The sequence below is a fragment of the Panthera pardus genome, unplaced genomic scaffold, assembly GCF_024362965.1.
Source record: "Panthera pardus isolate Hobbes unplaced genomic scaffold, ASM2436296v1 HiC_scaffold_3, whole genome shotgun sequence".
Taxonomy (NCBI): domain Eukaryota; kingdom Metazoa; phylum Chordata; class Mammalia; order Carnivora; family Felidae; genus Panthera; species Panthera pardus.
In genome coordinates, this window is record NW_026526876.1 from 36,396,098 (window position 1) to 36,408,966 (window position 12,869).

Sequence of the window (12,869 nt, forward strand, 5' to 3'; positions counted from 1 at the left end):
AGTGGCTGCTCTGGATTAAGCCACCGGTGCTGCCTCTCCCCGGGGCATACACATCTTGTTCCCACAGTCTGCATTCAACAGCTGTTGTAAAAAGATCAGCTTTCCCCAGTGAGGACTGGTCTGTTGTCTGCCTTGCCGAGACGGTAGTTGTAGACAGACTGAGGAGTTAGGTTACATCAGTTACTAGATGTAGAGGAGTTACATCAGTTACTAGAAACTGATTCTGGTTTCTTTGGATTCTGCTCTCAGGATAAGATCAGAACAGATTAATCCGGACCCTAAGGGACAGACTTGTTAAAAAAAAATTCTAGGCTTGAAAAATACAAAGTATGAGAATTAAGGTCCTATTTTTTAAGGGGGGCCCCCACTGGGCTGATAAATAGTAAAAGCCAAGCTTGTTGCTGGTACAGTGGTTTCCCTAGTCGTACCTCAGATGACCCAGACACACAAGCAGGTGAAGCCCCACAACCTCCTCCGGACAGCCCAGCCAGAGCCCAGGAACAAGCAGGAGCCGGACTGCTTCACTCTCAACAGGTTCATATTCTAGTACGTTCGCTTTACCGATGGGGGCTGAAAAGCATGGTCACCATCTCCAAGGGGTGCTAGAAATCAGGGAAGTCTTACAGAGGGAATTCTCAAATGGATCAACTCCTCCATGGCCCCTGCCTCCTACCATGCTTCCTGGGATCGCACCAGGATACAGCCAATAATTAAGAACATGATTGAAAGGCTGAAAGATAAATGATTTCTTTGGATTTACATTCTTCTACGAAGTACAAATGATGACTACGTGAGTCAGTATATGAGAAAAGACCCTCTTCAATGAACGCTAATTATGTGTCCCAAACCTGGATCTCCCGGAAGTCACATCGCTCAGTTCAGCCTACCTTCCATTTGTGCCATCTGAAAGCTGGTCTACTTCCAGCGTAAACCCTGGGAGAGGTACAGAACCCGCCACAGTTTGTCCAACACCCTGACAGTGTTTTATTTCAAACTCTGATTCCTGCCTTGTAATTAAAAAGAAAATTCTGCCAGTCTCTGCTGCAGGAAAAACAGGTATCCAAACATACTTTCGTTGAGACTCAGCAGCTAGAAACACAGTTTAAAAAGGGAGAAGTGGGTTCGTGGCTGTGCATATCAGCCACCCACCTGGGCCCAGCCATCAGCCATGGTTGCCAAGGAGACAGCTGAAAACACCCAAGCAGGACAGGAGAGGACAAAGGTAGATCTTTCCACAGCATGATGAAAAGATGACTGACTTCACAGTTCCCTGACTCCATAGCTTCTGGCCATCTCATCAGCCATGTTTCACCCCAAGAGTCATTTTTGCCATCAGGGTTGCTGAAGCTTATGGGCCTCTCCTTGTGGCTCCTCATAGTCTTCTCCAGGTTTCAGCTGGGGCCCAGGGATCATCACCGTCTGAAAGAGCAGGAAGCTGAGTTATCTACCTTCCAGGCCCATGACTTACCCAGGAGAGATTCACCCCCACCTCCTCTATGGAGGATTCCCCTTCCCTGGTGCTGCATCACCCCCTCTCTCCACTAGGAGGAGCCCAAGAGGAGTGGCTTAAGATTGCACAGCACTCTCAAATCACGACTTACCTTAAGGATGGGCTGCTTAGGGGGTGCCCATGGGGGGATGACCTTGCCATGCATTCTCCAGCTCCCATAGGGATTTACCAGATGCTTTTCAAACACAACATACTCCAGGACATCCCTGGGCACACCTTCCTGTCCATACATCAACCGGCCAAACCGGTCATAGATGGCCAGAGTCTGCAAGGATGAAAGCAAATCTGGCCTATTAGTACTCAGTTGGTTTGCTTTTTTTTTTTTTTTTTTTTTTTTTTTCCTTTTCTATGCCACACAACCATTCTGAAACAACCATAACAAAAAATTTTAATGGGTAGAAAAAATTACCTCGGAATTCTGAATTCAGACTAAGTGATCAACTGCTGACAGTTTACTCTTGGAGGGTTTTTGACCGGGGAAAGGGTATAGGAAGGTGGGAGAGGGAGGATCAAGAAGGGTGGGGGAGAGTATCCTCACACCTGTCTTAGCAGAGCTAACATCTACAGTGGGAAGGGCACCCTGACAGAGCAAGGAAGACCATGGTGAACCTTTCCTTAGAGCCCACAGTCCTGGGAAGCTGTACCCAGGACTCCAGAGGTAGATACCCAACCTGAGAATGAAGAAAAGCTGGGAGGAAAGCAGACCGGTGCCTCTACCTGCCGGGTGTGCATGCGGACGGTGACCTGGCCATATATGTTGCCCTGGTTCATCAGACTTGAACAGCGAACCTGAACCACCTGAGGCGGTTCTAAAGATTCTACGAAGCTCCAACGGACGGTCTTATATTTGATGTCCCAGACCATGTCCTGAGGGCAGAGGAGAAAAAATTCAACTGGGGTTTTACTTTCCTTTAGGAAAGCTGGTGCTTCTGGAATTCCACACCTGTTCTCACTTCCAGAGAGACTACAGGCATCACCTAACATTTCCCACCAAATGCTTTCTTGTGCCTATTTTTTCTCACCTTTCCAAGTTTTTTAAAAAAATATTTATTTATTTGGGGGGGGCAGAGAGAGAGAGGAGAGAGAGGGGCCCACACAGGCTCCACACTCAGCACAGAGCCCAACTCCGGGTTCAATCCCACGACCGTGAGATCATGACCTGAGCTGAAATCAAGAGTCAGACGCCTAACCGACTGAGCTACCCAGACGCCCCACCGTTCCAAGTTTTGATTAATTTACTGCTCAAGTCCACCTCGAAACCACTCTTTTCATCTAAATCAACAAATCAAGACCCACCTACCTCCTCAAGGAACCTTCTCCAAATCAATGAAAAACATACTCCAAACTGCCAGTTAAAATACCCCATTACCCCTCCCTTACACTTAAAATTTTTTTCCTTAAAAAAACTTTTTTTTTTAAGAGAGAGTGTGAACTGGGGAAAGGTGCAGAGGGAGAGAGAGAGAGAACCAGAGAATCTCAAGCAGGGTCCACACTCAGCGCAGGGCCCAACTCAGGGCTCAATCCCATAACCCTAGGATCATGGGTGAGACAAAATCAAGAGTCGGATGCTCAACTGACTGAGCCACCAAAGCGCCCCAAAGATTTTATTTTACTCATTTATTTTGTTTTGAGAGAGAGCACGAGTCGGGGAAGGGCAGAAAGAGAGAGAGGGACAGAGGATCCAAAATGCGCTCCATGCTGATAGCAGTGAGCCTGATGCGGGGATCAAACTCACAAGCCATGAGATCATGACCTGAGCCAAAGTAGGCCACTCAATCCACTGAGCCACACAGGCGCCCCCCCAAAGATTTTATTTCTATGTGTTCTCGAACTCACGACCCTGAGATTCAGAGTCACATGCTCTACCAACTCCAGGGGCCCCTCCCTTACGCTTTTATAATCTGCTAGTTCTTGTACATGTTTCTGTTGACTGCATATATGTTGTTTTATTCCGCCCCTTGCCTTGTATCAGTGAAGAATAGAATTTTATAGGGAATAAAGGCTAAACTGCTAAGACCAGATTAGTTATACTTGACCACAGGAAGATGAGGCTAAGTTGATAGAAACTGAAGTTCTTATTGTTCTTATTCTTGAACCACAAAGTCCCGATATTGGGAAGTCTCCCAAAGTATCTTAGCACCCTGGCTAACACAAAATGTAAGCCTCGTAAATGCCAAATCCTTTATTACACTGCAGGCGTGTGTAGGGCTGCCTAACGTGGTCCACACCCTGACCTGAGCATCCATACCCTGAGGTTTCAGTACTGCTTGCTGAGGGACTGCCTCCTACCTCATCTGCCTGGCCCTTACCAAAGTCCATGTCAAGTCAGTACCATTCAGTCAAAAAACAATGGAACCTCAGCATTTGCCTTAAACTTCCTGTACTTTCAAAATCGGCCCTTCTTAAGAACCCAGAGGTAATGTCTAGAATCTATCCATTCAGAACTCCCACAGTTCTAAAGAGGTTGAGAACCTACCGGGAAACAGTTTTCAGTTACCAAGGTATGAAGCCGGTCATGGTCTGAGCTAAAAAAGAAAGAGATACAGATCATTAGCTCTTGCTTTATGACACTGTACGAAAGCTGAAAATAGCCCTCAAAATGGAAAACAATTCCTTTTTACAAACATTCTCTGCATACATACTGTAAGCCACGTAACATGCTAAGTTACCTGGGCACACAAAGATGAACATGATTAAAAAAAAAAAAAAAAAAAACAACCCTGGGGGGTGCCTGGGTGGCTCAAGTTGGTTAACTGTCTGACTTCAGCTCAGGTTATGATCTTGCAGTTCGTGAGTTCAAGCCCCGCATCAGGCTCTGTGCTGACAACTCAGAGCCTGGAGCCTGCTTCAGATTCTGTCTCCCTCTCTCTCTGCCCCTCCCCTGCTCATGCTCCGTCTCTCTCTCTCAAAAATAAACATTAAAAAAAATAAATAAAAAAAATAGAATACCCTGAGATCTAATTGCAGGTTGAAGTTATGTTTGAATCTCAGGAGCAGAAACCAGTTTCTCAGAAATTACTATACATCCTTAAGATGGGCAAGAGACCCTCACAGATCCATCATAAAAAAAAAATCAAAAGCTCCTCTCATCTACTCTTACCTCAAACACATCATCAATACCAAATGGACTGGCCTTGCAAGTTTCACTATTCTTTTTTTTTTTTTTTCCCTTTTTTAAAGTAATCTCGGGGTACCTGGGTGGCTCAGTCGGTTAAGTGTCCGACTTCGGCTCAGGTCATGATCTTGCAGTTTGTGAGTTCAAGCCCTGCATTGGGCTCTATGCCGACAGCTCGGAGCCTGGAGCCTGCTTCTGATTCTGTATCTCTCTCTCTCTGCTCCTCCCCCCACTCGCATGCATTCTCTCTCTCTCGCTCTCAAAAATAAATAAACATTTAAACAAATTAGGGGCACCTGGGTGGCTCAGTCAGTTAAGCGTCCAACTTTAGCTCAGGTCATGATTTCACCGTTCATGAGTTTGAGACCCTCATGGGGCTCTGTACTGATGGCTCAGAGCCTGAAGCCTGCTTCAGATTCTGTCTTCAACTCTCTCTGCCCCTCCCCCCACACACATGTGCGCTCTCTCTCTCTCTCTCTCAAATACAAACATAAAACGTTAAAAATGTTTTTTATAAAAAAAATTAATGTCTACACCCAATGTGGGGCTCAAACTCACAACCCTGAGATCAAGAGTCACATGCTCCTCCGACTAAGCCAATCAGATACCCCATCTCTTACACTCTTATCTGTGAACCTAACCAAAAGATAAGCATCGGTCTTTTCTGGTCCTTTCCTTCTACTCCCCTACCACCTTTGCTGCAACCACAGTGACTTGTTATGCTGATTCTATGCAGTAGGCAGCAATAGTAAGAAAACAGACAGCAAACCCCAGCTCCTGTACATACAGAATTTTAGGAGGTTCCTAACAGACAGGCTTCAAGTAAACCTAAGGTCATGCAAGGATTAATGTCTTTCAGATCCACATTCATGACTTTTCCCCACAGTTTAATACCTCCTGGGAAGTTTAAGTCTTTATTCCTTTAAAAAATCTTGTCCCTGGGGCACCTGGGTGGCTCGGTTGGTGGAGCGTCCAACTTCAGGTCTTGATCTCATGGTTTGTGGGTTTGAGCCCCATGTCAGGGTCTGTGCTGACAGCCTAGAGCCTGGAGCCTGCTTTGGATTCTGTGGCTCCCTCTCTCTATGCTCTTCCCCCACTCATGCTCTGTCTCTGTCTCAAAAATAAACATTAAAAAACAATTTTTTTTTTTTTAAATCTTGTCCCTAATGCTAGAGTGGGATTAGTTTTATCCATGTGCTTTGCCTCCACCTCTACTCCTAACAAAAGAAAAGATTTCAAGTCTTTTCCCCCACTGTAGCTCTAGACTAGACTAAACTAGACTGGACTAACCTGAGTTGTGGTGACAGCTACCATGACCACCAGGCCAGGCACCTCTCAATGAACTCTTCCTCCTCACTATCCTGACCTAAAAATCTTCAGTGGAAATAAATTCCCTTGTCTAAGAGTTCACTTACCATTTACGATAAAACTTACACTGAAAAATAAGAGGAAGACATCTGTTTCGAACAACACAATGGATTGAGCTCATATAAAACTACTCCCACTATAAAGATCTAGAAATGTTGGGACAGAATAGAATACACACAAACATACATACATTTTAAACTCTCCAGCCTACTTCACAAGAAAGGTAAGTCACTAGATGCCAAAAGGAAAGAGAACTAAAACCAGAATGGAAGGAATATAACTTGACACCACGACAGCATATGGGATGATTAAAAGGATCTAGAAATAGGATCTGATGGGCACCTGGGTGGCTCAGTCAGTTAAGCATCTGACTCTTGGTTTCTGCTCAGGTCATTATCTCACAGTTCATGAGTGCAGAGTGCAGAGCCTGCTTAGGATTCTCTCTCTCTTTTTCTCTGCCCCTCACCCACTCATTCTCACTCTCTCTCAAAATAAGATAAACTTTTAAAAAAAAAACTTAAAAAAAGAAACAGGGGCGCCTGGGTGGCTCAGTCGGTTAAGCATCTGACTTCGGCTCAGGTCATGATCTCATGGTTCGTGAGTTCGAGCCCCGCATCGGGTTCTGTGCTGACAGCTCAGAGCCTGGAGCCTGTTTCAGATTCTGTGTCTCCCTCTCTCTCTCTGACCCTCCCTCATTCATGCTCTGTCTCTCTCTGTCTCAAAAGTAAATAAACCTTAAAAAAAAAATTAAAAAAAAAAAAAAAAAAAAAGAAAGAAACAGGATCTGATGGCTAGGAACAGACTCTTCCTAAATCCTTGAACCCTCAAAGAACAGGAAGTTGGAACTGAGATCCCTGTACGAAGCTAGGACCCTTAAGAATCCTGCACCTGCAGCAAAGGGAGACTACAAAAATAGTTCACCAACTGAGAGATAAAGCTTCTCTCTGTCTAGGGCTGGCTGGGTATGTGTATGGGGGCGGGGGGAGCAGCTAATAAAGTCGTAAGCCCACATTATGCTCAGATATGAAGACAGAATTTATGATACCTGTATAAGAATTCCTAAGATAAGAAATTAACGTTAAAAACTGGCTGGCTCAAACACACACCTAGACCTATCTAGGTCACTCTAGAACTCTTCAATCAATCAATCTATATATTTTATTTTAGAGCACACATACACGAGCAGGAGAGAGGGACAAAGGGAGAGAGAATCTTAAACAGGCGCCACGCTTAGCACAGAGTCCAATGTGGAGCTTGATCCCTTGACCATGAGATCATGACCTGGGCGGAAATCAGCTGACTGAGTCACTCAGGTACCCAGGTCACTCTAGAACTCTTAACCAAAGGAAAAAAAAAATCTGTGCCTAGAATAACTGCTAAAAACATAACAGGCATAAAATACGAGTTCACTTACTTGTTTAGACAAAGGTGAGCTTCAATAAAAATATCCTTAGCTTTTTCAGGGAAGTCCTTTATTTTGAAATTAGGATCATGTTCTCTTATCTTCCGGACTCTGTAAAATTAAGTATAAGAATTCTTTCTTTCTTTTCCTTTAATGCTTATTTATTTATTTTGAGGGAAAGAGAGAGTGAGCAAGAGTGGGAGGGGCAGAGAGAGAGAATCCCAAGCAGGCTCCATGCTTTCAGTGCAGAGCCTGATGTGGGCCTTGATCTTATAAGTCGTGAGATCGTGACCTGAGCTGAAATCAAGAGTTGGATGCTTAACCAACTGAGCCACCCAGCTGCCTATTTTTTTTTTTTTTAAGTAAGCTCTATGCCCAACTGGGGCTTGAACTCACGACCCTGAGATCAAAAACTGCATGCTCTACCAACTGAGCCAGCCAGGCACCCCAAGAATCATCTCTAAAGACTTCATACAATATCCATAACTCAAAGCTTACGTTAACCTCCATTAATGTCTGTTCACTTATTCAAAAATTCTGAATGTGCCAAGTCCTATAAATTCAACCTTCTAACTCACACTTAATCATGCTAAAGAAAGACCAAGTCTTCTCAAAGTGAAATTTCAGAATTCTGGCATCAAAGAAAACATCCTATAAACACTAATGAAGAAAACACAGGTTTCACACATAGACTCAAGAATCAGAATAACATCAACATTAGAAATTAGAAAGACAATGAAGCAGTGCTTTTAACTGAGGAAATTACTGAGCTCAGAATTCTTTACCTGGGCAAATTATAAATGAAATAGGAGAGTAAGCAAAAGAGCTTTTCCTAGGGCACCTGGGTGGCTCAGTCGGTTAAGCATCTGATTTCGGCTCAGGTCATGATCTCACGGTTCATGGGTTCAAACCCCACATTGGGCTCTGTGCTGATAGCTCCGAGCTTGGAACCTGATTCAGATTCTGTGTCTCCCTCTCTCTCTGCTACTCCCCTGCTCACACTTGTCTCTCTCTCTCTCAAAAATAAACAAACATTAAAAAAAAAATTAAAAGAGTTTTTCTTAGACTTGAAAGATCTCATTTATTTACCATGCCCTCTTTCTCAGGAAGCTGATGGGGAATGTGCTCCACCAACATAACAGAATAAACTATGAAAGACAGACATAAGATCCAGGAAACAGGGAACACAACACAAGGGCAAGACAAAAGGAGTTATCAAGATGATGAGAAAAGTAGATCCCAAGATGTACAGTGGGCCTACAGAGCAACTGGTCCAGGAGCAACCAGTGGCTTAGTTGGTTGAGCATCAGACTTAGGCTCAGGTCATGATCTCACAGTTCATGAGTTGGAAGTCCTGCATCAGGGTCTCTGCTGTCAGCACAGGGGCCACTTTGGATCCATCCTTTGTCCCCCACCCCCTCACTCTCTCCCCAAAATAAAATGAAAACATTTAATAATAATAATAATAAAGCAACCAGTCCAGACTGAAAGCAGGTTAGAAAACTCCTGGAGGGATTTCTTCTTGAAGATGAAACTGATAAAATACTTAATGTTTTCAACGTATTGAGAAGAAATTTGCACAATGCGAGGTTGTGTAAGCAAATGAGGAAAAACAAACAGAAAACAAAAAAAACACTCACACTTAACTCCAGAAAAGAAATATTAGGCAGGAAAAGTCATGATAATGTACTGCATGACTCGGCGGTCAACAATATTCTCATAGTTATAATAATGTAAACAGAGAATTCTGATCTAATCAAAGTGTTGAACATACTAAAGGATGAGAGACCATAACCAACTGAAATTTATCCCTGGAATGCAAGGTTGGCTTAACATTAAAACATGCATTAGCGTAACACAGTATGTCAACAGACTAAAGAAGCAAATATCACATGATCATCTCAACAGACACACAATAAGCATTTGACAAAATCCAACACCCACTTCACACTGTTTTCACCTGAGAGCCTTGCTTGTGCTGTTGTGTCTCCCTAGGATGCTCTTCCTCACCACACCCCTCTACCCAGCTAACTGCAAGCAATTCTTTAGGCGCCACCTTTAAATGTCATTTCCCGCGGGAAGCTTTCCCTGAGCTCCTAAACCAAGTTATCTTTCCCTGTCATATGATCCTATAACACCCCTACTTCACCACACCTATAATTATTTAACTGTGTGTAATCAGTATTTAATGGCTGTTTTCCTCCCTTAAATGATAACTCAATGATAAAATCGCACGTGTTTTGTCCATCATCATCATGGACCTTACCACAAAAGAGAGCACAGTCCCAGAGAGAAATACATGAGAGGAAACCATCGCAGTACAATTACTAGAAGTGTGCAGTTACAGTTACAGTAAAGGCAGCTCCAAAAAGAGTCCGGGAAAGACTAAAAGCAGACACGATGCTCTACTCATTTTTGAGAAATGAGTTGGAGTTATCAAGTAAAGGAGGAAAAAGGCACTTTTCAGGTAAAGGAAAGAATGTGCAAAAACACAGAGTCATAGCACAGTACCGTCAAGGAACCGGCAATTAGTTTGGAAACGGTGAAGTTTAGGATGAGAAAAATGGAGTACGATGACAGTAGAAAGGTTAAGCAAGAACCAGATTTACAAAAAGCCTTGAATACCACTGAAGAAGTCTGGATTTTATTACAGGTAATAAGGAAACATAAAAGAGTTTTAACAGAAAGGTGATGTGATAAGATCTGAATTTAGAGAAGTAAATTATGGCCACATGAAGTATTAACAATGACTCGATAAGCCTGTGCACAGAAATTTATAAATGACCCTAAAGAACTCTGGAGTGACAAATATAAATGTTTCCATCCTTTCAATTAAAAGAAAGACTAAGAAGGTTTTGGCTTCTGCTCCATAGTTAAGACCTAGCTACCTCCATAGGCCAGGTCTGTCTTCTTGACCCTTTTTGACTTTTTACTCTCTGTAGTTCCAACTCTAAGGTACTTCTCAAAGAAAGATGCTTTTATTATTACTTTAAAATTTAAAATATGTGATCAAAAAAGTGTTCTACAAGCTTCTAAGTCACTCCCTAACTGATGTGACAAAAAATACCAATAAAGGTTGAGATGCTAAGAAATCAAAATACCCGTATTCTTCAACATTAACTAAATTCTATTACAGAAAAAAGTACACTGTCAAGTCATCAAGGGAGTTATGTCCAACCCAGTTAACCTACAATGGCCTCTCTGGAATAAAGCAGCAACAAGAAATTTGTATGCTAATATCAATTCCCAGTTGTCTCCGACACCTACGACAATTGGGAGGTCACCTTCTTCTTCAACCGCTCACTTCTCTGTGCCAGTCCTTCCTTCGAGAGAGAGGACAAACGAGCATCACCCTCTGGAGGAACATAGGCGTCAAAGATACCAGCTGTAATGAAAGAAGAAAATAAGGCATCAAAAGCTTAAAAAGTCATCTTGAGGTCATATAAAATTGAGAAGTATCATGGACATAAAGTAGACTTCCGTGTAGAGGGAACTATGTTACATTAGAAAAAACAGAGTAAGAGGCACCGGGGTGGCTCAGTCATTTAAGCCTCTAACTCTTGGTTTCGGCTCAGGTCATGATCTCAGTTTGTGGGTTCAAGTCCCACATAAGGCTTCACACTGACTGCGAGGAGCCTGCTTGGGATTCTCTCTCTCCCTCTGCTCCTCCCCTCTTGCGCACGCTCTCGCTCTCTCTTTCAAAATAAACAAACTGGGGCACCTGAGTGGCTCAGTGGGTTAAGCATGCAACTTCAGCTTAGGTCATCATCTCACAGTTCATGGGTTCGAGCCCCACGTTGGGCTCTGTGCTGACAGCTCAGAGCCTGGAGCCTGCTTCCGATTCTTTGTCTCCCTCTCTCTCTGCCCCTTCCCAACTCACGCTCTGTCTCTGTCTCTCAAAAATAAATAAACATTTAAAAACATTAAAAAAAAACCCAAAATTAAAAGAAAAAAAATAAGATAATTTAAGTTTTCTCTCAGAGCCTCAACTCCTTCTTGTACAAAATAGAGCAATTTCACCCTTGACTTCTAGGAACAGTGTGAAAACAAGATCAAAGATGAACTCATGAAATATGGTGTACATAAAGTAAATCATTATCAGGGCCGAACTGATTTTGTAGTCAGTTAAATACAATGAATCACAGTCCAAATCATTCCACTTTCCAGAATATCTCTGACAGGAGATTTGGTCAGGGTCTCAGAAAGACCAGGCCTCACCTGTACAGGCCAGGTGCAGAGGACGCTCCAAACGTTCTGGAGGAATGACCAGTCCCGCTTTCCGGGCATGTTCTATAAACTCCTTTTCTGATTTGTATTTGGGTTCATAAGTAGGTGGTGTGAAACGTTTTTTAGTTCTCACTGGAACTACAACTGTGGACTGAGTCACCAGGACTGGCTGCAAGACAGGAAAAGGTTAGGATAAAGGTAACCTGGAAAGAAAGCTATCTTGAACAAACTCTAAACAAAGATAGAAAGGACATATTCAAAGAATGACTTAGAAACAATTATAAAGCCACATACCAGGGCAGGGACCACTTATGGGTGTCTTAATCAGAAGCCTGTAAGCAACCTTTACTAGCATTCAACATTTACTAAAGGCTTTCCCCTAGCACACGACTATGCCAAGTCCCAGGGATGCAGGGTTGATTAAAGCAAGACTTCTGCTCTCAAAGAACCTTCAATCCCATAGGAAACTTAAACATCAACCCAACACTGAAATGAGAGGAATGCTATTATTAAAGCCTAAGAAAAGTCCTGTTCTTGGCAGCTCCTTTATATTTACTCAGATAACATACTGCTCATTCCACTGGGAGGCTAACTGTAAACTTTGTTCTGTCATTCGGGCTCCCAAATGATCAATAACCTCTTTAAAGGCCAGATCTCTTTTCTCTATGACCGTGAGGTTTGTTCAGTCAGACTGACAACAGGAGACTCCCTCCTTCCCAGCTACTGTTCAACGTAAGGTATTCATAAGAACCAAGGGGGTAGCGAGCCCAACTTCCAAATCATTACTTCTTTACCCTTTAATACCCCCCCCGCCAAACAGACGCAGAACTGGAGAAAGTTCCTCTCCGAGAACTTGCCCGTCTTCGTGGCCTAACCCGGGCTCGTCCCACCCCGCCACTTAGCTTAGTCGTTGGGTCGCGTCTACCTCAAACTCTTTCGTAGCTAGGTGTGACTGGTATCGCCCAAGCCCACCAACGACAAGTGCAAAGCGAGTATCCCCCTCCACTCTGTGGTCCTCATCCGGCCCCAGGAGTCCTACTCATCCAGTCCCTACCCACCTGCCGAGACCACCATCCTAAAGCTCTGGATAAACAACACCAACCCCGCAGCGTGGGGGCTGCCATTTTGTTCCCGCAAAGGCCGCTGGGATGGGGACTAGGAGTTAAGAGCCGGGGGCTGAAGAAAGGGCGCAAAGGGTGGAGCTAGCTTGGGTGTGGAATTTTCCAGGGCGCGCGCCCTCAGCCGAA

At 43.7% G+C, this 12,869-nt stretch overlaps 1 protein-coding gene across 2 annotated transcripts; it reads right to left on the bottom strand.

The window, feature by feature from the left end:
- Positions 1–960: 960 nt before the first annotated feature.
- Positions 961–12,869, bottom strand: MRPL45 (mitochondrial ribosomal protein L45). Of its 2 annotated transcripts, XM_019415942.2 has the most exons (8): positions 12,681–12,863; positions 11,614–11,791; positions 10,663–10,780; positions 7,408–7,506; positions 3,987–4,035; positions 2,228–2,377; positions 1,602–1,775; positions 961–1,419 (listed from the first exon to the last, which is right to left on the bottom strand). In XM_019415942.2, exons 1-8 carry the CDS (start codon positions 12,744–12,746, stop codon positions 1,333–1,335), a joined length of 921 nt encoding a protein of 306 aa, XP_019271487.1. In that variant the 5' UTR covers positions 12,747–12,863; the 3' UTR covers positions 961–1,332. The 2 variants fall into 2 exon arrangements, with proteins under 2 accessions (XP_019271487.1, XP_019271488.1); XM_019415943.2 differs by lacking the exon at positions 7,408–7,506 and having other exon boundaries at positions 12,681–12,869.

Bases quoted from the DNA above. Each gene is read 5' to 3' on its own strand.
- MRPL45 (XM_019415942.2), bottom strand. From the start codon at position 12,746: ATGGCAGCCCCCACGCTGCGGGGTTGGTGTTGTTTATCCAGAGCTTTA. The intron at 4,036-7,407 runs GTAAGTGAACTC...TTTCTTTTTTAG, and splicing joins GCTCACCTTTGTCTAAACAA to CTCAGACCATGACCGGCTTC. The intron at 1,420-1,601 runs GTAAGTCGTGAT...CTGCTCTTTCAG, and splicing joins CTAAGCAGCCCATCCTTAAG to ACGGTGATGATCCCTGGGCC.